The 27,989-nt window shown below is 42.1% G+C and overlaps 1 protein-coding gene across 2 annotated transcripts; it reads left to right on the forward strand.

Annotated features, from left to right (window-relative positions):
- On the forward strand, window positions 1-26,794 carry rab11fip4b (RAB11 family interacting protein 4 (class II) b). 2 transcript variants are annotated; one of them, XM_072383394.1, is made up of 14 exons: window positions 1-430; window positions 13,231-13,481; window positions 13,641-13,826; window positions 15,412-15,546; window positions 17,841-17,876; window positions 18,768-18,867; window positions 19,923-20,026; window positions 20,212-20,352; window positions 20,594-20,675; window positions 20,959-21,096; window positions 21,259-21,417; window positions 23,075-23,155; window positions 23,609-23,752; window positions 24,527-26,794. In XM_072383394.1, exons 2-14 carry the CDS (start codon window positions 13,264-13,266, stop codon window positions 24,641-24,643), a joined length of 1,641 nt encoding a protein of 546 aa, XP_072239495.1. In that variant the 5' UTR covers window positions 1-430; window positions 13,231-13,263; the 3' UTR covers window positions 24,644-26,794. The 2 variants fall into 2 exon arrangements, with proteins under 2 accessions (XP_072239495.1, XP_072239496.1); XM_072383395.1 differs by lacking the exon at window positions 23,075-23,155 and having other exon boundaries at window positions 2-430.
- Window positions 26,795-27,989: the final 1,195 nt, after the last annotated feature.

A 27,989-nucleotide genomic window follows, 5' to 3' on the forward strand; every position in this document is an offset into this window, starting at 1 on the left:
CTGGGCTCTGTGAATACGAGTCAGCCGGCGAACCAGTAAGCGAGAGAGGTGTTTGATGATGTTAGGTGCGGAGTCTGCGTGCGTGCGCGCGCGCGCGCTTGTGTGAGACAGAAAAGGGCAGTTACTCTCTTGGTGCGAGGAAGAAAAAAACAAAAAAAACAGGCAGCCAGTGCAGTGTTTTACATCCCGCTCGGTTCCTTTGCCTCTTTAAGGACTATACCAACACCAGGGGCTCACCCTTTGGACTGTGGCGACGCTTCCTCCTCAAATTGCTTTTGAAGGGAACACCTGTGTGTGTTGAGAGCGTGTGAGCCGAGACAACGGACCTAGCCCTCGTGAACGGGGCGAGTTGGTGACTTCAGTGGATGAGGGTTTGGCCGGTGGAAAGAGGGAGACCGCTGACCATGGGCTCCCCTCACTAGTTAATAGGGTAAGGACTCAGACTGCGCCCAGCCTGCTGAAATGTGGGGGTGACGAAATGTTAGTTGACAGAATGAGAACAAAATATGGAAAGGGGTCACTAGAAATGATGTAGTGACTAAAACACGAGGAAGGCAGGCTGCTTTTTTTCTGTCGGGGGTGGGGGACACCGCTGAGTTAAATGGGGGGCAGTTTAGTGGCAGGGGCAGAGTCCATTGTGCCCTGTTTGGTGCCTAAATGCGAGTGTTCCACCGAGTTGACCCTGGTTTACAGCTCGCTTGTCTGTCTTGCTCAGCTGTTGGTGTGCGTGTCATCTCTCTACAATCTCCTGTCTCTTCAGTTCACTCTCTTTTCATCCATGTCTGCTTGCCACTGTCCCTTTCTGTCAGGTTCTTTTGGCTCTGTTGCGGTTCAACATCTCCCTGATGGTAATGGGATTAATTGGAAACTAGGGTAGCTGGAAGGAGAGATGGGTGACAGAGAGGGGGAGAGAGTGATGAAAAGAAACGTGAAGGGAACGGGACAGCACGTCAAGATATGGATGAAGTGGGTAAAAGCAAAAGGAGAGGAGACTAAAAATGAGAGCAGTTTTGTTGGAATTCATTGTAGATAACTGGAACTGAGGGGCTTCGTATATGGGATGTTTGCTGGAAACTTATTAAATATGTCATCATCATTTTTTTTTTTTTAGTTTAAAATAATTTCACTGCTAAAGAGTTGAGTCATTCAGGCATTGCCAAGATAACCAAAGGTACTTCAACCCGGGTCATTGAAAGAGTGTCTCAACATTGTAGCAATTCTGTTGAATTATGAAGCACAATTGTAGGACTATAGAATAGATATTATCTTTAAAGATACTTGCTGAGTTATTCTTGAATTCAGTGACTTGTTGAGCACTGTGTTGCCTCTGTAAGTTTGAACACATTTTAGGTCACCTGTTGGATGATGAGCAGTAAGTGTAAGTAAGCCTTTCATGTGCCGGGCCGAGCTTTATTTGTATTGTCATTAGCAACATGTGACGTCAGGCTTTGCTGTCATTGTGAATACTCCTGGTCTGTGACTGGACATTACATAATGAGATTTACTCTATCCTTCACCGGGGAAGAACGTTCACTGTTGATTGTTGCAGTGTCAGAACAGTCCAGGACAACATTTTTCACCAAAATAATTTAGCTTACTAGCTCATACTTTGACATGGCTGTTTTCTTTTTCTAGTAATTTGTTTTTGTTTCTTTCAAGAAGACCGCCATTAATCCAGGTGTCTATGCTTGAGCATAGTGTGTTCACTAGGACTATAATAACTAGATTAGCAGTACTGAGCTGCACTGAATGCAGATAGGCTAATCTGCTGAATTACTCACTCCTTCATGAATTTTTCCTTACATTCTCACACTTTGACTTTGAGAGAGAAGAAACGACAATCCATGGAAAAAACATAGAACTACCTCAGTGCTGATGCTTTAAGTGACTTCTTTTGTTGACCTTGAGTTTATCCAGGACAACTCCAGAAGCTCTCTTGGCTCCCCCCCAGTTTTCGTGTGATGCCTGTTAAAAATCAGAGTTCAGCATTTGCATAACACGGTTCACATGCAACAGCTGGCAAAAGACAGGGGCTTGACCACCTGCTGAGTCTGTCAAGCAACAACCTAAAATGCCTGAAATGGCTGAGAGGACAATGCAGTTTGTTGATACAGAAAGTAAAAAGGACGCAACACCCTTCAGCTGGGAAACAACTGGATGGGGCAAGTCACCGGACAAAGATTCCTTCCTTTAGTTTTGAATTTTATTTTATTTTTTTTAAAGTTTTTCACACTGGTGATATTTTGTTACAAGCAATACCATGCGACCATCAACGCATCAGACTGGGAATCTCTGCTTGTACCTGCAGAGGACCCGCTACAGTCTCAGAAACATAAGGTCCACATAGGAAATTGGAGGAACCACTCCTTACTTATTCTGCAGGGCTGTGCTGTAAAACAGTTTTGTCTGTGGGAAAATGGATGAAAAGCTAATGCAGTGAATGAGGACAGGTTAGCTAGGGACTAGCAGGGGTTAGCGGCGGGTCTCCAGGCTGAACTAGCAGGCGCTAGCCACTGCTCACCAGTACTGACCGAGTGAGGAGCAGCCATTCGTAGCCAGGACTTGCCCCCCGCCCAAGCATGTGGAAACTAACACCTTGGACTCTCCCCAGGCTGTAGCTGCTAATTGCTTGAACAAGAAAGAGGCCACTAGCTCCTGCTAACCCCTAACTGACTTGTCCTCGTAGTTTGGTCTAGAATCTGCGCACTGTAAAGATGTGACTAATCTATCGGCAAAGTATTTGACAAAAGATACAATGCCAATCACACACCCCCCCCCCCCCGTGTGTTTCCAGCTTAGAAAAATATAAAGGTTTTACTTGCATATGTACAAAGTAAGTATATTTGGATTCAGGCTGCTGGTCAGATAAAGCATGGCATTTGATAATGTCACCATGGGCCTTGGAGAAACTGTGAGCCGTTGCATTGCTTTTTTTTCTTTTTTTTTTTTTTTAGATTTTATAGATTAAATGATCTGTTAGGCTATTTAGAGAAAAAAAAAAAAGTCAACAAATTGTTCATTAGAAATAGTATCATTATTTTTAGCCCTGTTGGCCATTGTTGTCACTCGCAAGTCTATTTGATTTCAGTCTATTAATGCCAACTTGTTTGACAACTACTACAGACTCTCATCAGACAAACACTTCAGATTTCAGTACAGTTGGTTGTCACTGTCGGGGCAAATGGACTCGCACACACCTGCTAGTTGATGTGACGGCTTCTTGCAATGCACACAAATTCCGCTTTTTTTTTTTGTGTATGTAACAATCGCATGCTGTTGACACATGGAGCATAATGATGTTGCGCAGCAGCTCTAGTTCAGTCATGTTTGCATGAATTGTGTCTCTTTTAATTCACACAGATGCGCAGACAAACATGTACGAACAACGAATGAAATGGCTCATAAGGGGGTGTATTTCAAGTTTTCCTTGTTTAACGGGCCTACTCCATGAACAAACACCTGCTCACACACGGTAATGTTTGGATTTACACACCGCTGACAAGTCTCAACTTTTTATCAGCTAACTGTCACCAATATGTGGTTACTCTGATATTTACCCATGCAAGTCAACCCGGTCCTCAACACTAGGTCCTTTTGACTGTCAGGCGGTCGTGTGCGTGTGTCTGTGCAGGGTTTCGTTGACCATATCTCCACACAGTCTCCAGTTTACCTCTACAGTCCCTCCCTACATTGTCCTCTGTCCACTGCAGCATACCTGGTAATCCAAGCAGCTACCGGAGAAACAAATGGTTTGTTTGTGTAGTCTGGTGTCCTATAAAGGAATAGAAAAAGAGTTCTCACAGTGGGGAATCTTGTGCGTTTTTGTTTGGTTGGTGAGTGTGTGCGTGTCTCATTTGCTGAAACTAAAGTTTCTTAGAGTGTTGACTTAGCATGGTTGTGAAATATGAGTCATTATTTCCCCTTTGAGTGTATCTGAGTGTGTGTGCATGCGTAGGAAGAGTATTGCTTATTGCATGAGAGCTGAATAATATAAACCCACAGGAAGATAAGAACAAAAGTAGCCTATGTTCATGCTCCCATGTCAAAGTGAGCATAAAAAGTGCTATCAAGACAGTATGTGAAGTATGTGTAAATGTGATTATTACCCAACAAAGACTGATTCAAATCTATATTTAGCTCATATGTCCATTTGGAAGCTCGGCGGTTCAACTCCCGGCTTCCTGAACCGCAGGTCCAAGTTTTTTTTGGCCAGGACACCAGCCTGTAAAACTGTTCAGACTAACATGTGCTGTGTGTGTGAGTGTGTGTGACGGGGTAAATGTGCTTCGAGTGGTCAGCTTGACGAGAAAAGCACTATGTAAATGCAGTCCTTTTACTGGGCCCTTTCATGGAGCACTTTGTGGCACTATCGTGACATGACAGGAGTTCTTATTAAAGATGAAATGGTAGATGTGTGAGAGGCAGAGTCGGCATCGTGGAACAATGCTGTCGTTGCTCAGCTGATTCAGCGACAACAATTCTATCTTGTAAGTTATGGCACCAAAGAAACTTGGCAGTTAAATTGCAGGCTGCATTTCATGTTGTTATGGAAACCAAGCATTCAGGTGGTGGTTCACTGTGGACTTGATGCGTTTGGATTTTTTCATATTATGTCCAGGTTTGCTGACAAACCCATGATCACATGACCACATCGATGATATTCAGTTTGATTTTGTTTGAGACTTGGCCAGATGAGTTCCTCAGTATTATGAGACACTATCACTTCTTGAGAATGAAAAGTTCACGAGCTTTGTGTTGCTTGAAAGTAAAAGTCAGGCAGATGTTTAACTTGAGGATCTTCTTAACTCATGTGATGTGAAAACGCGACTACTAGAAGATTGGTGTTTTTGCTTAGAAAAATACTAAATTAAATGATTTCATATAGGCTTCTAAGTTTCTGAGGGCCCTTTGCAGAGAGGTAACAGCGTCAAAATGCTGAATATCACAGCAGAGGTTCACCTTTTGAGGGGAAAACTTTTGTTGTGGCAGCAGTTGTGGAGCTTAGAGGAATAGAAAAACAGACAAAGAGGAGGAGATACAGAGAAGGCCTCTGCAGGGGAATGCCTTATCTCCTTGCTCAGTGTAGCAAATGCAAGCAGGGAGACTCTCTCTGGCTGCTCTCAGTCTGTCTTTCTCTGCTGCACATCTCTCTCCTGGGATTCCTCAGTTTGCCTCTCGCTTCTCAGCTCATTCTCCATCCTTGTGCTGCTGACTCACGCTAAATCGAAGCTTCATCGCTGCGGATGGATCCTGTCGATTGCAATCCAGTCCCACGCGTCTGCTCGTTGAATTCTGCTTGATGGAGACGTCACACTCTTTGTTTTTTATTCTTATTTTTGCCCAACACTTGTTTTGACTGGTTACGCAACAACAGGAACAAAACCTTTGACAGCCCGATAAGCCGCATAATTCCTTTAATCTATTCGGTGCTTGTATGACATAGCTCAAATATCTTTCTGAAATTTCCTTAAAGGGAGGTTCCCTGAAGAGATCTCAGCTAATTTAAAACCCTCTGAACTTTGTATCTCTTTCAAAGTGCGAAACTCTTTTTAAAAAAAGTGATCATCTCGACTCAAGAATTCTCTTGATTCTTATTCTTCTCGTTAATATTGATAACATTATCTGCGATATTCTGTCTTTTGCAAGTAAGTTCTCCTCTGATTAAAGATCTAAGAAGAAGTTAAAAGTTGTGGATAAACCAGTGAGAGTAAACGAGACGGGCTGCAGTCGTGGTGTGGCGAGTTCAAAGTCGCCCTCTTCCTACATTAAGATCAATACGGCCTTGAAATGCACGGCTGTCCACATAATTCTTCACTGTGCCAGAAGAGCAGATTAATGATTTGTTCAGCACTAAAATGGTATTGACCCTCAGCACTCGGCATCGGTATGAGGCGAAGTGGGTCGTGAGTCTTTTTAATGACGGCTGCAACAATGTTGTATTTGCTGTTCAGCCTGAAGAAGAGATTTTGCTTTTCCTTCGCTGATCGACAGCTTGAACAACAACCTCAAATGAGACAGCCTTGAGTAATTAGCTCCCGTCAGTCGAGTGTGCGTGGCGAGTGTGCACGTGTCGACATTTATTGTGGACTCGGGTATTTTGGCAGTGAATGCAAGTCCACTGATAGCTTCTGAAAGGAGTCGGATTCCTTGTATGTGTTAAACTACACGGTCGGAGTGAAGGAAAACTCTCAGCTCGTAGGGTTGTTTCTGACAGTTGTTTGTGTTTGATTTCTGGGGATGGAAAGTATTCTGTTAGACTTATGAACTGATCCTTTTTGTTATTAAACTGTGTCTCTGATGGTCTTACTTTCAGGGTTTAGAGATCCCGGATTATACCCGCCAACGTGGAGGAAAAAAGACAAACAAATAAGCTTCTTTTTTTTTTCATAAAACAGGCTCAAAAACTAACTAGTGGTGATGGTGCTTCTAACTGAAAAAAGAAGCACCAGGTCTCTTTTTTTTATTATTATTATTTTAATATAGAGACCAAATAAATAAACCATTTAGAGTAAAGTAGTATTTTTGTGCATTAAATTGTCCGGTTTTTACCAACACATTTATCAGTAACGATGTCTAAATGGACCTAGGAAAAAATAAAGATGAATAGATGCATGTGTGAATGCTGAATGAATGCGCTTTAATCTGCTGAAGAAGAAGCCTTAGCAGAAGTAGTATATGAATGTGTCGAGTTGCATGTTGAATTAAGTTATAAGGTTAACACATAAGTGTCGCTTCTGAAGAGCTGAATACACCTGCTGTTTCATCCAGTCAGGTTTGTTTTTGCAGATGATTAAATGTGACCCATAAATTTAGTGGATGGTGGCTCTTCTGTTACACGTGGCTGGTTGAACTGACTTTAATTGCCATTTCAGTTTCTTCTGCAGGCTGACTGGTTGGTTCACTTTTCACAGGAAACAAGCAGGAATTAATGACTCAAAGAGAGAAGCAAAGCCATTTGGCAATTTACTGAGCAGACAGAGGTAGATGACAACTTATGGAGTTTCTGAGACAGGCTTAATGCAACTAGAGACTAATAAAAAGTATCTGTGCAGTGATTTGGATTTTAATTATTTTTTTATTGACAGCTCAACTTGCCTCATCTTTACCTGGTAAAAAAAAAAAAAAAAATCTGGCACCGTATTATGTCAACTCGTTGTAGCCAGTCTGTCTTTATTCTCAGAACAAAACTGGCTGCAGGCAGTAACGGCACATGCCAGGAAGCAATGTCAGTAGATAAAGGAATAGATGTGAACATGTACAACTCTCCACGGCCCGAGCATCTGAACAGTTTCATTCTGCTAACTGGAGGTCAGGCACTTATTCTTTCTTTAGACATTTTGTCTAGATTTAGGCTGTGAAAGGCTAAAATTGTAATAGTCAGTGGATGTCATGCCCAAGCTTCAACATTGATTCAACAGCTAGATTTAGTTTGTGGAGTGAGATAAATGATATGCTGAGTGGGAATCTTACTCATACCTGCGAAGCCTGTTGGTCATTCTTAAACACTAAGTTATGGTTGATTTATTTAAAAATTTTTTTCCATCATTTCATTTCTTTTCATTTTCAATTTAACAAAAAAAAGTGCTGTACCTCGGGGCTAAAGTCCATTTAATATGCCGTTAAACCGGTCTCTATTCTTTGAAGAAAATGAAATCTGAGCTGAAAGCTTCGCTCAGTGCTCAGTTCTCTGAAATATCAGCTCGCTGTGCCAGCTGTGATCTTCCATCCAGAACATTTTCTCTCTAAAAACCTGAGATACAAAAAGGGTTTTCAAGCAAATGCTATGTATTGTTAAGGTTGACCATTCCCCCAGACGGCTAAATGGAGCTTTATTAAGAAGGATATTCTCTTCTGTGAGAGCCATCACCTCGTCCCTGACCTGCTTTCTGCTCCAAACTATCCCACCTACCCGATTCAAAACCTATCATGATGAAATGAATTCTCATTTCTGCTTATGTTGCTGAAGACCACTCCATCCTCGTTCCAATTCCTCATTCAGCCAGCAAGCAGCAGTGTTTTGCTTCTGCCTTGAACTGTTTTTCTTCATATGTATCCAGTCCTCTGGTGTCTCTGCTTGCAACTCCTCTTCTATGTGAGCCTCCTCCTCCTCCTCAGGTCGCAGACGGTCATCTCAACACACTCTCCTCTTTTATTAAACATCCTTCACACAGAGTCTGGCAATGAGCATTGAAATATAACTCAAGTTTTATTAAGATGATCCATGCTGTAATATCCTGCTGGCTTGATTCTCTATATTATGGCATCACTCGGTGCTCTTTATTTATTGTGCCTCCAGCTAGTTGAAACGGTTGGTGCGGACATTTCCTCTTTTCCCACAAGGACCACATTATTCTCTTTCTCACGCCTGTACTTTGGCTCCCTCTGAGCTGTAGAATTGATTTTAAAATCTTGATGTTTTTTTTAAGCGTTAGCTGGCTTAAGGCCTGAGACTTCCGTGTTTGGCCAGAAAATCTTCCCACTGCTGAGGATCTAGGTGTGTAAGAGCTGTGGGGACATGGTTTTCTGTATAGCTGAGGCTAAAACCAAACTCTTTTCTGTCACAGTTTGAGGTTTGTTTGTTTTTTTTCTGCCATATAGAGAATTTCAAATGCAGTTTTACTCGGCTCTTGCACTCGCTCAGATAAATCCTCTGCAGGGTGGTGTCATCTCAGTGCACACAATACGGCAATGTGCTTTCATGATGATTCACTGTTGTTGTTACTGTTGATATTATCACTAGCTTAGATTAGATTTATGGTCTATGTCTATGGTTCTGTCTTTGCTTGAGTTCATGGTACAGCCACATTCAGTTTCCCATGGAGGAGGCAGTCTGTTTGACTTGTTAAGAATAGCTTTTGCTTCTTGCGTATAATGTGCAGATAATGTATTTGCAGTTTGTATTTCGGTGGGTGGATGCTTGGACTTTAGCTTAGAACAGAGGAAGTCGGAGTCCCAGGCAACAGAACTTTGCAGTGCACCTCTGGGAGTGAGTCTTATCCATCTCCCAGCGGTTTTGTTATAGTTCTCTCTATTTCACAACGCATACAGTTCCTACTGAGAAAACTCTGCCTCCTCCCTGGCAACATTAACATCTGCATGGCGCTGTTGTCGGCGCTGTAATCTTCCAAAGTGTTGCTCAACACCTGAAGCATGAACAACGCATGACTCAGCGTTGTGTTGACATGGTGGGATTGGCAGTTGGCATACATGTTACATAAAAATTCATCTTATTCACAGCTGAAAACCCAAACTGTCATACACAGATGTATAAAGCAGCACTTCCATCTGGCCTTCTCTGTGCTTTTCCATCTCATTTTCTTTCCTTTGACGTCTCTCTCCTCATATGTCCAGATAAATCATAAGTATCCTCTGTTGTGTATTTTCTTACCTGGTCTTTCTTGTCCCGTTTTCCCTGCTTTAATGTCTATCGCAGCTGCAGTGGATGTAAATAATGCATGTTTTCACTCAACCTCCCTCCCCATGAGCCTGGATGCACATCTTATTCATCTCTCCTTCATGCTTTGTCTTGTTACAAAGAGCTGCTTCACTACCGGAAAAATCTGTGCAGACAGACCGTCTTTGCATTCATGTTTACAAAGTGCACGTTGCCGAGCGCACGTATGGCATGTAGTGACCAACATGAGATAAATCTGTGACATGCGATGAAGTCGACAGAAATAAAGGACGTCGATTTTGAAATGCTCCGAGGTAACTGAGTAGGGTTTGGCTGGAGGGAGAGCGTTCACACAGATGCAGTGCTCCACATATCTGGAGTCAAAATGACAACAAACGCAATGAAACCTGAACCTGAGGGGAGAGGCGACGTCGTCTGTTCATCTCTCCATCTTCTTGTGGTGTGACTCTGTGGGCTCACTTGAGAGACTGGGAAGAGGAGCAGGGAGGAACGGTTGTATTTTAACTGGGTCAGACCCTGCAGCGTCAGACTCAAAAGAGATGAGAATTTTTTATTTAACCTCAAATGTTTGAAGAGGAGCTGCATGTCTCCTGCAAGCCTAACATTTCAAAAACAGTCTTTCTGCATGTATTAATGTCCGGTAGAAGTTGGGGCTCACTGAATGTATTTAGGAGGTGGGAATTGTTGGCTTTTGAATTAAAGATGTTTCAGTTTGTGATAATTCATCTCGGAATTTATTTGACTCAGACACTTACTGGTTGTTTAAAATCTTTTGGCCAGAAAGCATCGATATTCCACACCACTGGCAGTTTTGACACGGTTTGGCAGACCAGCTGTGTTTGCTCTGAGGGGAATCGAACTGTTTTGGCCGTTAAATCTTATCAAACATATAGAACGCCAGCACTCCCTGCTGTGCCCTCATCATATTTATTGCGGATGGGGAGAGCGTGTTTCAGCTATAAGCCGTCAGCTGCGTGCATCGAGACAAACAAACAGAAGTTTAAACACCAGTCAGCAAAGCATTGAACTCTTTTTGCTGTGTCATGCAAACTTGGAAAAAAGTTTTCTTTAATTCACAAAAACACGGACCGTCATTGGCTAAACATCAAAATCAAGAGTTAGTTTACAAGAGATGAAATGTGTGCTTTTGTCTCATTACTGTCACAGCAGAATGATTAGATCATAAAGTCTGTTGAATAATGGTTCTGCATTCAGGCGCGTTCGGCTCACAGCCTTCCTTTGTAACAGGGGAGTCTGTCTGTGTCATCACTCCTCCTCGGGGACGGAGGCACCACTTTGATTGCTTGAGGAGTCAAAGTGGTGCCTTTCAAAGTGGTTTCCATTTTTCCTCACATTCTGACAGTTAAAGCCCCCCCCGGGGGCTGTTCAGGAGCAGGTGTTTACACAGAAACGTACACTGTGATGTATTCATAGGCAGCTCCTCCTCTAATCATAGATATTTTTTTGAATCCTTCTCATCAGAGCTACTCGGAGTCACATGCAGAGCACAAAGTGCCTCTTTTAAACACACACAGTATGACACCGTTGTCTATCAGTGTCAGAGCTTTAATTTCTGCCTAAATTATTGCATTTAAGCCTCTGTTCTGCGTTTCTGTCGCTGTTCATTGTTTCCTTTTATTCTAAAGGATTGACTTAAACAGACTAAAACTCATTAAAGTGTGATCATACATTCAACACAGCCTTTAGTGTGTTTTATTTTATTAGTGCAGCTTGTTATAACCACTTAACAACGTTCATCATACCATCTTTATTTGCATATCTGTTCTGTTGGGAAGAAAATCCAAACCAACACTGGTGGGTGAGTGTCCACATGTGCCTTGGGCTTCCATTAAGATTACCGGCGATGATGATGAAAATGATAATTAAAGTATCCTCTGATAATGTAACACGCTGATAATCATCGGAGATGGTTATCATGAGAATGTCTTCCCGCTCATAGGGTGGCCTCTTTCTCTGCCACACACATTGGTTTCTTTCCTAACTGCAGGGCAGGAATGCTAAAGAGACCTTTATCCTTTGTTGTGTTCTCTGTGACTCAGCCTCAGACCCCATGTTGGCCCTTTGTGACAGTCTGCAGCCTCAATCAAAGCTCTGAACCTTTTCATTTACTTTTGCGTAAACACCAACGTCTGCCAGTGTTTTGGTTGTTTTTGGTAGCGGTCTGCGCGGTTCACACGTGATTTACCGACGTGTGAAATAAAGCACTCGGCACAGATATTGGCAGCAGCATGAATTGGGGGACATCTTAAAAGCGTCTTTCTGGTTTTCGTTAAAAACAGTTCTAACTAGCTTTCCATCTCTCAGTGGACCTGAATGCACAGCTTTCTATTTCCTCTTCCTATTTTGTAATAGATTGAAGAGATTAATTTCCTCCCATTAGTTTTCTCGCTGGCGTTGGATGTGATTTTGGCCGCTTTGATTTGGTCCGTCACTTCCAGTGTAAACGTGAACGAATACAAACGGCTTTGCAACACGCTCTGATCGCTGGATTGAACTTTCACTTTTAAACTGAGATGTTAACTTCAGTTGTGTTTGTGCGTGAGACAGATAAAGAAGCATTAATCTGGCTCGTTAAATCTTTCATTAGTCTGCAGTGATGTCGAAGGCTTATCTGACTTTCCTGAAGCTACTTTATCTCTCCTCCTTGCATCCCTTTTCTTCACAGCACTCACACTCTACCTCCAATTCCCTTTCATTCCCTTTTTTATGTCCTATGTCCTCTTCTCACTCACAAGCTTATCTTTCACACTTATCTACCCCCCGCTCATGTCTCTTCTACTTACTATGGCGCTACGGTACCAGTCCCCCCGCTGTCTTTATCCCCACCCCCAGCAATGCTCTTGAGTGTTTCAGTTGTTCAGTCATGCTGAGTTAAGCCACGCTCTCTGTTGCATTAGAACAGATTGGAGCTGTTTTAGAAGAGTGAAACAAGACGGAGTGGGACACCTGACCTCTGGCTCGTCACCCTTTCACCTTTCTAGTCTCCCAGACCCCCCCCCCTGTGTGAGCTTAGGAACATTCCCACAGTGAAGGAATCCACCAAATGGGAATTCCACCTTAAAACAGGATTCACATCCATTTTTACTCGCTCACAAGTATAGATTTCAACTTAGCTTACCTTCACTTTCTTAACAAATTTCACTTTGCAACATATTAGGTCATATCTTGCAAACTTCTTGTTAGTTTCTCCTTACGCTGGCACGCCCTGTATTGTTTAAAAATCTAAATCTTTTGCCTTTCACGCCTGCAGGTGGGTTAGTGTCAGTGAGTTTGCTTTTTAGTGAGACAAACATACTCTATAATCTTTTTTTATTTTCTATTTTCCCGTTCCAATCCTGCAGCATTAAAGGTCATGTGATGCAACTGCTCTGAGCAGTTTCTGTATGTACTGTGGAAATAAAAAAATAAAAAACTCTAACTTGGATGATGTTCTTTCATCTGTTTTATTTTGTAGAAATTTATTCACAGACATGAAACCCAACTATTTGACTTAGAGGATGAGTATCACAGAGAGTGGTTTTTAGACTGAATTAATCTGCATGATAGAGTGGTTTTTCCCTATTCTTTTTCAGGGGTTCTACGTATGATAATCTCTGTATTCCTTTAGATCCCAAGAAAGCGGTTAAATATGATGATTACTGGGGAAAAACTGAATGAGAGCTGCTTTTGTGCATAAATGAATGTGTAGACATTTGGGGGGGGGGGACTAATACTCATTTGTTACTGCAAAGGTTTAGACAGACTGGTGCTACATCAACATGAACATCTCTACCTCTGTGCTGACCTTTCTCCAGGCTGGTGAGGAGGAGCAGGTTTGTCCGGTCATCATGTGCACTCGGGCCTTTCCTGACCCCGTCCCTGAGTGCCAATTGTTCCCCGGAGAGGTGGGGGAGCCTGAGGAGGAGGTGGCGGTGGAGGGCAAGGAGAGGGAATCAGACAGAGACAGTGTTGTGGAAAGCACGCAGGGGTCAGACACCTCAGAGGGCCTCACCAGACTTGGGGACAAGGAAGACACGCTGGGAGATCTCTTTTTACCTGGGGAGAAGTATGTGCTAACAGATCCTCTTAGAGTGAATGTTTTCTTTAGACTGGAATAAAATCATATGTGCAACTGTATTTAAAAGTCTTATTAACTAAAGCTAAAAATCTAAATGAAGATGATAACTACAGAGTGCAACACCGACCGTTCCCCCCTCTTTTGCAGGTGTGGTCAGACCAGTGTTTCCGTGACCTCTGACCTATCGACGCGTTCTTCAGCTTCTCTGAACGAGGAGCAGTTTGAGGACTACGGGGAGGGGGAGGAACCTGACTACACTCCCAGCAGCCCCTGCCCAGACGACGAGACTCGTACCAACGGCTACTCCGACCTCGGCTCATCTGTGCCCTCGAGGTAAGGGATGAAACGCTGCTCCCCATATTTCCCTGCTAAAATAAGGTATCCTTGCATAGTTTAACAACTTTGGTGTTTCGGGTATTTCAACAGTTTGAATCGACCACTTTGCTAAAATTGGCAGAGATGCTCCTGAACCTCACAAAAATTGCCACCTGGACTTCGTGAAATACTTTTTAAACTGAACAATTTGGTTTGATTGAATGGATTCTCATAGTTCGTAACATTTCTTCTATGTAGATATTCCTTTTTTCATTGGAAATGAAAACGTGTCATTTGTATAAATGTGGCAGTTTGAGCTCTTGTTGGACTTCGTTCTTTACTTTGATATATAAGAACGCCACAGCTTTGTCAGTAGAATTGTCTTGTTCGACCACACAGTAAGACTGGAAATCTTTAGCTATAAATTGAGCAGGGGTTGCTTTAATCTTGCTGAGAATCGGGCCTCACTTGTGCAAGCTGTGTTGGCATCGAGCATGTGACGGGCGGACCACGTGAATCACTGTTTCAACCTTATAGCACTGGGTTTTAAATGTTCGATCAGGCCGTTTTATTCAATCAACAAGTCCAGGTTAGTCTTTGCACCCTGAATGTTAGCTGATTGTGATCCTAAATGGTCCATACGTGTGGATGTGGGCCTGCACAGTTGTCCAGGGTGTATCAGGGTGTGTACCCTGCCTCTCACCTGGTGGCGGCTGGGATAGCCTCCTGTCCCTTCATGACCCCGTACAGGATAAAGCGGTGACAGAAAATAGATGGACAGATATCTTCAAAGGCCAAAGATTTTTATCCAGTCTTCACATAGTTTGGTTCTGATTCTTTTTTCTTTCAGTCCTGGCCTCGCTGAAGTAATCGGATGAATTGAAGTGTTTTTAGACAAGTCGTCCATTACATCCACAAACTCGATGTACAGACTCGGCACTGCTTCCTGACGTTGTCCAACTTAAAAAAAGGAACGATTGCAACTACTCTTAAAGATTATCAAATCAAAGTTACCATGGTGGCTGTGACCTGTCCCCTCATCACTGCCTGCAGCTACATTTTATTTTCATGTATCTTTGCAGTTTCTTACAGGGTAAGTCATGATGAGGCAAAATGGGAAACTTTCATTCATTTCAGTAACTTCTGCTGCACTAAATATCATGGCTTTGCATTTCTGCTCTGCCACCTCCAGAATTCTAACCTGACTCATGTTAGCCTGGACTGTAGAAGTGTATCTTAGGAGTTCTTGCCCTCAAGGCAACATTAATATTCATCAAAGCCTTCTGTTTAATAGGATTAAGCCTCCCAGCTGATAGACTGGCAATACACCTCCATGCTCCTTTCATGCATACCAAGCAGACAAAACTCACCGAAGGAAGTTGGTATGGAGATTTAGATAGAAAACAAGGCCAAGAAATCTTTGTCAGCCACATGGGAAAGACGTTTAAATTCTTCCATATAAAGTGGGCTGAATATATGCTTCTTTTCTTCAGTTTTTTTTCCTCTGGTTCTTAGTTTCTGTCAGCCTGAGCGTCACATTTCACACCCGGAGCACTTTCTTCCGATACGGTGCAAGTCTGTGTGACTCTGTGTGTGCTTACAGTGCAGGTCAGACACCTCGTAAAACGCGCCACCATTACACTGGCGAACTCATGGATGTCTACTGCTCTCAGTGCAGCAAGAAGGTCAACCTGCTCAACGACCTGGAGGCTCGGCTGAAGAACCTCAAGGCTAACAGGTAAAACACATGAGCGCGCTGTGAAAACTGTCAGAGTGCGCTCACAGGTGTCCGTGTAGAATTTCATCTGTCACAAACGTCGTGGGTCAAGAATGTTTAGCCTGTCGAACCAAACACAGGTTTCCCAGGAACTTTAACATCAGTGTCATTCAAATGTAAAGTAAGCTGTTGTTAAAAACAAAATACTTTTGAAAGATTCTGAAGATTCTTGAAAAAAACAAAAAACAAAGTGGAAAGTCTATGCAATGAATATGATAATTTCCACAATTGAAAAATGATTTGTTTGTGAATGTGAGTTAAGGTCAGGGTTCATGTGAGATTGCCATTTGACAGAACTACCTTGACATAGTTATTAAAATGATTTTGAACCTCTCCAGATCTACCACAGTAAATCCAAATGATGCAAAGCACTCTGCAAAAGTCACACAGTTTTTAAAGAAGTATAAACTATGAATGAACTGAAACTATTTGGGATATGTCGAGCAAAACGACCCTTCCAGCAAACAGCAATCTTTGAACAGCAGCAGGACACCTATTTTGTGCAGGATTGAATCTGTCATCAGAAACATACAAAGTACTCAAAAAGAAAAGCTTTTTTATCTCAGCGGGAATTGCACTGTCTTGTACTGTCATTTGACTCATCATTTGACATTTAGGTCATTTTGGACAGGAGCCTCTACATGTCTGTTGCATAACAGCTTTTGTAACGGCTACATTGGCACACAGGTCCAAAAACAAAGCTTCTGAAGCCCTTTTCACACATGAAAATGGTCGACATTAAAGACTGGTCACTTTTCTGTTAATGTTCTTAATTCAGACCCATCACATGTCCCATCACAATAACGCATCATATTGGCTCGCCACGTGTAAAATGTACGGCTGGTGGACAGAAACGGTCGAGTGCATCACTTTTTTCTCCATGTTTAAGCTCATTAAACGGTCAGTTTTATTCTTGTGAGGGTTTAATTCAGCCAGGGGAGCAGCGAGGCTGTATTGAACGAGTTCAAAGCAGTTCCCTGAGGACACCTTCATCTATCACTGCTACTTGTAAGAAGAGAAGCTGAAAAAACAACTCTGCGGGTCATTTTTTAGTTCTATCAAGGAAACAAACACGGAGCATGATGGAAAACAAAAGGGCAGATGGAAACACTGCTATGTGGTCAGACAGAGCCGTAGCTTTAGCTTCACCACACCTTGCCTTCCTCCGAACAGCTGATCATATGTCAAATGAACCCGCTGCTCCAGAGTGTGTCCGCCTGGTAGAGACTTAAGTAGAAACTGAAAGTGTGTCCAGGTTTTTTTTTTTTTAAGAAACAACAGTAATAGCAATAACTTGATAATACAATAACAACAGCAGGTGTGATGCAAGCACCGTTTATGGGCTGAACTCAGATTCAGCTTTTGAACTGAATCTGTCCTCTCACAGTGTACTGATGAGTCACTGTTTGCTCTGAAAGGTTTTTTTCCTACAGTATAATGTAATAAAAGTGATGTAATACCCTCACAGTGGAGTTCCAAGGGTACTCTATCCTATTTAGCTCATGCACATATGCATACAAACGCTAACCGGCTGTTATGTAAAGCTGTCACTCGTGTGCTTACCTCTACAACCATTCTGACAGGGAAACTATTATTGGAAGCATAATCCTCCGTGGTCAACGTTTATAGCTGTACAGTTGACCTGAAAACACTAATGCCACCCCCCCCCACACACACACACTCACAAATAATTTACTAACTGTGTTAAAATGAGTAGATTTTGAATGCAATGTGAAACGTGGTGTTTTTGCGCCGTGCTCTACGTCAGTGTTTCCCTGCTTCCCTGCTCCAGCACACCTGATTCAAATGGATGGGTCGTCCTCAGCCATCTGCAGAGCTTAAAGACCTGACCCATTCATTTGAATCAGGTGTGCTGGAGCAGGGAAACATGGAAAACATGCAGGGCGGAGTGCCTTGAGGTCCAGGATGCTCTACGTCATCCTACAATTAAGTTTTTACCTCGGATCAACTCTCTTATGCTGCAGGCATTATTGAGGGTGTTTGGTGACAGCAACCCTCCAGTGTGTTTGGTCACTTTTGTTCATTCATTGTGAAACAAGGCACAGACAGACGCATCGTACTGAAAGAGTCGTTGGGCTCAGAACACCACTGACACGTTCCTCAGAACACCGAATAGCCAAAATCTTAGTTTCTGTCAGAGGTTGAGTCCGACTCTATTATTGAGCAAAGAGCGTAGACTGATTCACTGTAAGGAAAGAAGGAAATCTAAATGTTGTTTTTTTTTCCATTTTTAGCCCCAACAGAAAAATCTCCAGCACTGCTTTTGGAAGGTAGGCCCACCACCTCTGTGTTTGTTGAAATGCATGTGCTCCTGTGTGTCTGCAGTGACGTTCCCCTGCTTGTGCTCCTCGTGTTTACAGCTTATACGACCTGCACTGCACGTGTTAGCTCTGTTTGTTTGAGTGAGGTTAGCACTTCCTGCTTCCTCATCACCCAGCCTGTGCTCTAACATCCAGTTATTTACTAACTTGTTATTTAGAGAAAATATTGCTAAGAAGTCAGTAAAATAGCATTTGACTTTGGACATGAGCTTTCTCAGCAACAGCCACGTATGCCACTGCGTGGCCTTCATAGTCTGTGCTGGTTAAGATGTCTTGCATTGAGGCTTTTGTCCTATTTGTAGCCACACAAACTGAGTTATAGTGACAGAGTGAAAATGGCCTGTCAGGCCTGATCTATGTATTCAATATAGTGTTTGGCTCCCTTTCCCTGTTCTTTCTGTTGGCTGTGTCTGCTTTGGTCCCGTCTTCTGCTTTATTGCTCTCTTCATCTGTTCTCTTGTTCTTTGTCCTCTGTTTCTTCCTCTCTCCTTCCCTCCTTTTCTCTTTATTGCCAATCTCCGTGATGGAGCAGCACCTTGCTGTTATGAACTTATCCCATCACTTTAAAAGGGGTTAGGTAAAGTTGCATCATGGGATGTGAGCACATTCAGATATGCGCACATCTGAGTGGGTGTTTGTGTGAGGCTGCTGTAGCAAAGTACGTGTGGGCTGATTTTAATTCTGTTTGCAGCAGCTTTTCTCCTCCCCAGCCCCACCTCATAGTCCTTTATATGTATGTTATGCTGCAGCAGCATCACTTCCTTTCACTTGCACCACCACAGACACAACGCTACACGTCCTCCCCAGACTACATAAGTGTGTTTATCTGTGTTTGAGCAGGCAGCTGCTCCACAACAGCAACCTGAGCAGCAGTAACGGCAGCACAGAAGACCTTTTCCGAGACAGCATCGATTCTTGTGACATTGACATCAATGAGAAGGTATGGATGTGTTTGCTCTCTTTTACGTGTGTGCAGGTAGTTTGCTTATATATTGATCTGTGATTTTAAAAAATAATAATGAATTTGATTAGCTGTTTTTAAAAAAACAGATCCCTGTGCAGAATAACGTTGGTTCTTGCCTATTCTGTCTGACAAATCTGTGAAAAATGAGATCTGTCAGAATGTTCTCTAATAAACGACAGTTATATTCAAGAGTTCCTGGTGGATAAACAACTTACATGATGAAATCTGTTATAATTGCTCTTAAATCTGGCAGATTTAAAGGGTTGCATGGTTACTTTTAGAAGGTATGAAAGGAGTTGTTGTTCATTGCAGCTGTATGAAGATAATTTTAACGACAGCATCATACAAAAAAATCCCCCTTCAAGTAAATTGAAGACGTCTGTGCAGCGAATTGGGCCCTACTTATGTGTCCGATGATTGTCCCACAGAGAAAGTTAGAAGCAGCAGCATGTCTTCAACATTTCCCCTCACAGTCCGGCCTTGCAGTGTCAAACATACTCTCCAGGTCATCTACACAGGTAGAAGGACAGCGGTCCAGTTAAATGGCCTGGTCGAACTGCAGCTGGAGCTTGATTCACCTGCATGCATGTAAACACACTCAGATTCACACAAATACCTGTGTTACATCAGCGGCTCTCCTCTTAAGACCCGCTGGATTAATACACGATCAAGCACAGGAGGAATGCTTGTTGGGTCACACTCTTACAATCTGCCTTTAGTGACTTTTACACTTTTTTTCAGACCCTTTTAGGATCTTTAGAAGACTTCCAATGTACTAACAATCTCTGCAACATAGGGAGTACATGACAGATTAGGACAGCCCCCAACAGACGATCAACTTCTGAAAGTTATAATAATTATACTTATTATTTTGTTTCTTTTTTTTGTCTCCTGCTTTCTTTAATGAGAAGCATTTAGTTTTTTCACCATCAGTCATCTTAAACTTTTTATTATATGTTTTATCATGTTCATGCAATACACCTGCGGTTATTTTATTTATTTTTTTTTTACACCAACCCTGTTTTTATCAGGTGAGTTCGCTCGAGAAGAAGGTGGCAGAACTCGAGAATGAGATTCTGATGAATGGAGACCTCAAGTCTAAGCTGAAGCAGGAGAACACACATCTGGTCCACAGGTAAAGTCTGAAAACATGCTTTCAGAGAGTTTCTCCTGCACAAATCCACCACCGGCCCAGTGTCATGTTATACAGTTAATTTCCCACCGCATCGCACTGCTGAATTGTGAAAAATTCCTCCCTAAAGGGCTGATGTTGATATAGATTGTAGCAGCGATTCAGTGTTCAGTTGGGTTTTATCTCAGGGTTCACGAGCTGGAGGAGCAGCTGAAGGACCAAGAAACACGCACAGAACAAAATCTGCAGGAGCAATTAAGAAGACACCGAGAGGCCTACACCAAGATGGAGAGAGACAAGAACACACAGATGGAGCTACTGAGCAGCCGGTGAGACACATTCACCAAATTCAGCTGTAACGTTACAGGTTGCTTTTTCAGCACGTCGCTCTCTTCTTCCAGCTATGGATCTGCATGTGCCTACCAGATGGTAAAACTGTCTTATAAAACAGACCTCAGATACTGCTCCTGAGTTAGGAAGCTACCTGTGGAGTTACATTTACTCTGGTTGTTTGGTATCACTGTGAAATGTACTCGCATCAGACATTCTCTTTTTCTGTGTGCTTTTAAGAGTGAGGCAGCTGGAGGACGAGAACGGTGAGCTGTCTCATAGCATGTTCCGACTCAAGTCGCAGACAGAGAAACTGGATGAGGTGAGCCACGTTTGAATTAGTGTTTTTTTTTGTTTTTTTTTCAGTCCTGTTAGTTCTCTACTCATCTTCCTAATATGTAGTTTTTATTTTAATGCTAAAAAATCCGTTTTTCAATCACATCTCTACATTGAGACTTAGTTAATGTAACGTGTGGTAGATGTATGATCCACCATGGTGTCACAGAAAGTAGGAAAGTCAAGTCTGTATGTTAGTACTTTCCTGTGGAAACTAAGTTTGAAAACAGTGAGAACCAAAAATCAATGGTGTGTGTGTTCATCCTCAGGAGAAGCAAAGGATGACAGACAAGCTGGAGGATACCAGTCTGCGGCTGAAGGATGAGATGGACCTCTACAGGAAAATGATGGATAAACTGAGACAGAACAGACAGCAGTTTCAGAAAGAGAAGGAAGCCATGCAAGAGGTGGGAGGCATTATTTAATGTAGCCACACACACACACACACACACACACACACACACACACAGCAAAGTGTGTTGTTTGCTCATCTGCTGCCATGTCAGCTCAACAACTTATAGCTGCAGAATTACGCGACATTGCTCATCCGTCCGTTCTCTGGTGCGTAGCTGATAGAGGACCTGCGACGAGAGCTGGAGCACTTGCAGCTCTACAAGCTGGAAGCGGAGAAGCCCGGCCGGGGCCGCAGCTCTTCCATTGGGCTCGCAGACTTCAGCAGCAGAACCAGGGAGGTGGAGCTCGAGCACGAGGTCAAAAGGCTCAAGCAGGTATGGATGAGGCGCTCTGTTTGAATCTCACTGTTGTCACTGAGACCATTTGGAGCTTTTTCACTTTGATTCTAGAGTACAGAAACGCAGAGTAAATGAAAGCTTTTGTAATGGTTTCTGAAAACTGCTTATCCCTGCATCATTCCTCCACAGAAGATTTGCTACCCTGTCATAGATAAAGCCATGTAGTCTGAGTCATGTTTCTCAGAAAATGCCCCGCACAGCAACAGTTACTGTACATCCTCACTTTTTTTTGTTTTTTTCAAATTTCTTCCAGCTCAGAGGCTCCTCACACAATAATGTGGTTTATGAGCTGCCAGATGAGCTTTAAGTGCACAAATTTCATAAATCAAAGACGGCCTTTGGCATTTTTATGGCTGCAGACTCGAGGTGGATCTGGGGCACACATTGCAACAGTGTGGATTTAGGCAGTACATATTTTTCAGCTTTACAAATGAATTTATAGTTTTGACAGTCAACTATTATGACCCCTTTTGTAGCTTTTAAAACCTCCTCCTACTGCAGTAAGACTTACTGATATTTTGACTTTAAAAAGGAGCGCATGTCAGCATATCTTGATTCCGCGTTACATTGACATTTGCCTCAAAGTATCTGATAAGGTTGTAAATTGAAATGAGTTTTCAGTCCTGCCTACTGGACAGATCAGGGTCTTGTAGTAGGAAGCAGGTTCAACACATCCAGGCTGTATTTTGGTTTTCCAACTTGACAAACCTGAGCAGTCGAGATCAGGGCAAGCAATGTCGCAACATCGGTTATTTCAAGGGCTGTTTGCACCAAAAAACAAAAAAGAGTTAGTTTTTTTTATTTATTTTATCAGCAAATAAATGAAAAAGACAAAGGAAGTTGAAGTGGTTTCAAGATGATTAATTAATGACGTGATACTTTTCATGTGTTGATCTTGTATCTGGAAACCGACTGTAAGGTTGGTTTCCAGCACAAGTTACCATGGAGATAAAGACCCTGGTTAGGATGAACCACCATTGTGTCACCCTGGGTTAACCCTGAAGTTACCTCACTAATCCTTACAGGCCCCTGCTGCTGAGTTAACACCAGAGATGAGGGACTAAATCTTTTCTTAGTCCTTTCTGACAAGACGGGTAAAAGTCGTGTGCAAGTTGTTTAGAAGCTCAGGTCTGACTCATTTTCATCACAGGAGGAAATATATTGGAGAAAATGCATCCGAAGCTCAAAGCTAAAAGAACAATATTGGTGTATAAAAAGCAGAGGTCATCAAAAGCATTATGCCTGCAGGGAACTTTGTAATGATACATGGATGAATCAGGGCTGCTGATTGTACCTTATCAGTGACTTCTGATGATAAAGCCCATGTCTTCTGTAGCCTTGGGCTAAACCTGCCACACTAAGTGCAGTCAAGCAAGAACAGGAATGATATACATGACTTCATGCCACCTTCAATCTGCACGTACAGTGTTTTCTTCTTTCTACTCCATCCTGTAGCTTGAGAGTTAAAAGAAAAAAGTTCTGTTTGTTCTAATTGCACGTGCTAAGACAAATGATTCAATTTTGTTTCATTATCAGTTCTAACTTGAGAAGCACAACTCTGTGTAATCTAAGCTCAACCTCTTGTACTTGCCTGTGCACCTCTGTAAATAACTGTGTGTGTGTGTGTGTCCAGCAATTTATGTCTCAGGACTTTCTTCCCCCTGAATTCCATCACCTGGTGTTGTCTGGAGCTCGGCTCTGCCCCGGTCTGATGGTAAAATTGCTTCTGAGACCTTTGACGTCCCGATTAACCACTAATAACAATGGAGTAGAGCGAACTCGCACAAGCTTATTTGGGGTCAGCACTGCAGTTCCCTTGTTCGTGGTTAAGGGTGGAACAAGGGAAAAGGCAAACTGACCTCTTGTGGGCAGTTAATGGCAATTTAATGATGAAGCTTTCATAACGCACCAGAAAAAGCAGGAGAACAGTTAACACACATAACCCATTCTAAGTCGAGTAGGTGTTGCCACGTTAGATGTGAGTTGCTGTGTCTGCTGCTGGATGAGGGACCAAAGGCAGTGGTTTGGTCTGTGGTTGAATGGAGCTTGAGTAGTGGTTATTGTTAAATGAAGGAAATAAAGTCCCATAATGCACTGCTGTGGTCCGCACGCTTATCGCCTTTTGTTGTTTCTCTTCTCTATTTCCCTCTCTCGTGCTGTATTTTAGGAGAACCAGAAGCTGAGGGAGCAGAACGATGAGCTGAATGGTCATATCCTCAGCCTCAGCCTACATGAAGCCAAGAACCTGTTTGCTACGCAGACCAAGGCCCAATCTCTAGCAGCGGAGATAGATAATGCCTCCAGAGACCAGGTAAGATCAAAGTATCACAAAGACTGTCCATCATCAGAGTGTAGTTCAGATTTCATTCCTCAACACAAGGAAAATTAACCTGTTTTTTCTTCCTTTGAGTGCTTTTTTTAAAAAATTTTTTTAGCTGTATTTATTGGTCATATCTCTGTTGCAGCATTCTAAATATTACAATTTACGTAATGTGTTGTTGCAAACCATTGAATGAGGCTCATATTGAAGTTCCCACCTTTTCTGAATATGATCCATGTGCGTTATTATTCAAACCGTTCCATCTGTTTTGCATAATGTGGAGATGATCTTATTTATAATAATCTGCTGACCAGTAGCCAACCACTGATCTAAACAATTTCAGATCTAAATATATGAAAACTGAAAGATTACTGGAGCAATAATTGGCAACCGTTTAGGTTATCAGTTCATTTTTCCAAGTAGTTTTTAATCAGAAAATATAAAATAAAATGACAGACCTACAGGGTGCAAACTGACTGAAGGATTGCTTCGATACCAGTATGTTTTCTTGTTTTAGGTTGTATAGACCTCATAATTAATTGATTAATGACAATAATGCTTAATTTCAGCCTGATCAGCTGTATCAGACAGATGTACTCATGTATGTAGTCGTATGTCACAGTAGGCATAGAATATTCTAGCAGTAATTTCAGATTGAGGATTAAACCTGGAACCAATTTTAAAATAATCCTTAACATCAGATAACTGTATGCCTCATTGATCCACTGAAATAAAGACTTGCCTGTCCTGCGTATTTCTCTGCAGTTAATGGAAGCCCTGAAGGAGCAGGAGGAAATCAACTTACGCCTGCGACAGTACATGGACAAAATCATCCTGTCCATCCTGGACCACAACCCCTCCATTCTGGAGATAAAGAACTAGCAGTGACTTAACTGGGATGAGAATCGCTCCTCATGTCGGGCGGATGGGGATCACGCCAGTCGTCTGCTCAGCACCTGCAGCCCAAGTCAGGAAACCTGTACAGGAGGACAGCAAAGATGATCAGACCCAGTCTTGTGTAAAAAGACGTGCATCGCCCGCCGCTGCTGCTTGTGGGAAGACGTTTTCTCACAGTGGAAGATTCAGCTTTGAACTAAAGGGACTTTCCTCAGCTACTGAATCCTCACTGATAAGTGATTTTACAACTGTGACTGTTCATCTCTGTCTGCACCGTTTTCCCTCTGCTGCTGTGACCTGCAGACATCTTTGCATCTCATGCGACACGCTGGTGATTTCCACCTGCGAGTAACCTGCGCCCGACACGCCTTTTAAGATTTGCACAATCAAACGATGTAATACACTGGAGATAATTGAACTTGGGCTTAAATACTGGAACATCGTGACAAAATTGTGTCCTTATTTGAATTTTGTGTGTTATTCGCAGATGTTTGGTATGTTTGGAAAATAAAGTAAACAAGGCGACAGTAAGCCTGCGTGATGCAGACATGAAGGCAGACATGTTGCCTGATCTGTAAACTCACATCTGTCATGTAGGTGATCTCTGACTGATTTGGACAAGCATGTGTTAGAAAAAGATTGAGGAAAGAGGCTGAAGTGGTCAGAGAAAGAAGAGAAAGAATGGAAGTTAAAGAGGAGTTTTGTTAAGTCTGTGAAGGTATGATGAAAAAAAAAAAAAAGATTTATTCTTTTTTCATTTATTTTGTTCATCTTGAAAACATGTCTTCCAGGAAACCGTATTTGCAGTGTCAATCAGTCCGGGAGTGAATTTTTATTCACTGAGAAGTGGCCCTTAGTCGGTTCAGATGAGTTGTGGTTTGTCGCTCTGACACAGAAGCTGCAACCAAGGCGTGTCTTTAAACTGGAACTTCCATGGCTGCTATTTGCTAGCAAAGCCTGACCTTGAAAAGATTCCCAGTTGCTAATAATAGACCTACATGATGTTGCACAGAAAAGTTCTATGAATGTACAGGATGTGTGATGGATTTCCGTTGGAGTGATTGGCGGCCATTGGAAACGGGGCTTTCTGAACGGTCGGTCTATGCTCATCGAGGTTTACTCAGATGCTGGATGGGAGCGTGCACAGGAGACTTACTTCCTGGTACAAAAAAAACTAGATTAGTAATCTCATCACCACTTTGGGGTCACAGATTGTACATGAAGCCCCGATAGCTGTCTGAAGCTCTAATACTGTAAATATCATGAATGTAAAACTCAATATTTCACGTTCTGTGTGGCCAAATGAGCGTTTGTTATTTAAAACTATTGGTTAACACTTGTTGTAACACAGTATTCAGTACTGTAACAAGGAGGGCATTGTTTCGAGTGGGGAAACCATTACAATCTGCTGTATTAATGTCATTCTAAACTTGAGTTTTGCTTCCTTGCACAAAGAACAGTTTTGTTTGCATGGTTCACCTTCTTGTTTTTCTGTCTGTGCCTTTTTGAGGACATTTTCTGAGACGACGTTGCTGTAGATCCACAGGTTTTTCAAGGTACACTCTACGTCTGACGTATTTTCTCGACCTGTAAATGTTGTACTTATATAGTGATAATTTGTATTCATGTGCCACTCACCACTCTTTTTCAAAACTGGTACTAAGACAACTATTTTCTACGGTTTTATCAAAACGAAACTTGCTGTTGCTTAGATGTTCTCTTCGTCTTATAGCACAACGCTTTGTACGGTACTCGAGCCGGGTTCAACGACATGGACTTTTCTTTTCAGTCAGTTTTTTTTTTTTTTTACTATTTTTTTTTTTGTTAGCCATGGTTTGTTCAATGATTTTCATTTTGCTTTAAACTGGATTTTGATATGGTTGTAAACTGTCTTCCTACCTTAAACAGTTAGCATTATGAGCAATATTAACTTATTACCAATACCTGCTGGATTGTGTCTTGGTTTGCTTTACAAATCTGTTCTCTCAATAGCTCCTTGTGCCATTCTAGATCTAAATAAAATTAAAACCGTTCAAGCTGTAAAAACTGTCACAAACTCATGCCTTGTTACTATTAAACTTAGTTATTAAGTGGGATGTAGTTTACGTAAATGGCAATAAAAGTGGCTTTGGCAGTTCTGATGCCTCATGACTATTTTTGCTGCTACTTAGAGATGCATTTAATCTGCCATGACAGCAGTTCCTTTCATCCAGGTGTGTGACAGATTGTTTTAAAAATCAAAGTCTCAGTTCTTTTCCGTGTGTATTTTCTGTGGTCTTCAGGGATTTGGACAAACTTTTGGACACTTGGAAGCAGAATTCATGATTATTACAAGGTTCAGTTCAGACCTCTTTTCATATTTTGTATGTCACGTTAAAGCACATAAGAGTAGGCTTTCATGCCATGCGAGGCTGAAGCAGCTTTAGGTGAAAGAGGTGAGATTTCCAATCGTTTGTAGCACTGCAAACCCGTCTGTGAGCAAAAGCAGCAACAGCAGGACGGAACAAGTTGTCTTCATACTTTGAACCAAATTTTTGTCTTTTTCAACACTTTCACGACTACGTGTTTCAGAACATTTACAACATTTTTTTTTTTAATAGAATACAGCTTTTAAATGTGGTCAATTACTGAAAATAACTCCTAGTATTCTTCCAAAACTTGACAAATTCAAATAAAAGACGAAAATGTAATCTAATACTTTTGGAATGCTTGAATTAGACTTCTTTTCTTGGTTCCTACATTCCAGTTGTCCTCTCTTAGCACTTCAGATGATCATGACCTGGATGGACTTAATATTGTTCCTTTTGTGTGTGTGTGTGTGTAATTAGTTACTACCTCTGCTGGTCTTTGACTGTTTGAAAATGTTTAACGTCTTTCTGAAGTTGCATTTTAAAAGACAAACAAAGAAGCATTCAGAGCCGTAAATGTTTGGGACCTTTTTGGAGTTCGGCCCCATTCTAATCCAAATCCAGTCAAACGGAGTCTGTAAGAGCTGTTGGACAGCAGTAAAGCGGAGGCATTGTGTAGCTTAAAAGCTGCCGAAGTCACTGCTTATTTAATTAATATTATTTAAGGAACTAAACTCTCGAACTCCAACTCAACGACGAGATTACTTCAACGCCGAAAACACGCTGAATATGTTTTGACGTTGGAAGCAAACGTGGATAATAATACGCGATATATTTATATAATAATATATAAATAAACGCAAATATAAATATAAAATATATTTTGCGTATTAGTGGCGCCACCTGCCGGCCACTTATGCTGCTTTCTCTCTTGGGCTTTTTTTGCTGCGCGGGACAGGTGTGCACGTGACTACAGTACAGGT

This window comes from Leuresthes tenuis, unplaced genomic scaffold (genome assembly GCF_036924035.1).
Source record: "Leuresthes tenuis unplaced genomic scaffold, fLeuTen1.0.hap1 SCAF_4, whole genome shotgun sequence".
Classification (NCBI taxonomy): Eukaryota; Metazoa; Chordata; class Actinopteri; order Atheriniformes; family Atherinopsidae; genus Leuresthes; species Leuresthes tenuis.

What these genes read in the sequence shown, in the direction of transcription:
- rab11fip4b (XM_072383394.1), top strand. Translation starts at nt 13,264, where the DNA reads ATGTGCACTCGGGCCTTTCCTGACCCCGTCCCTGAGTGCCAATTGTTC. An exon ending in AAGAACCTCAAGGCTAACAG is followed by an intron (nt 15,547 to 17,840) that starts GTAAAACACATG and finishes TTCCATTTTTAG; the next exon opens with CCCCAACAGAAAAATCTCCA. An exon ending in GGCTCTGCCCCGGTCTGATG is followed by an intron (nt 23,156 to 23,608) that starts GTAAAATTGCTT and finishes GCTGTATTTTAG; the next exon opens with GAGAACCAGAAGCTGAGGGA.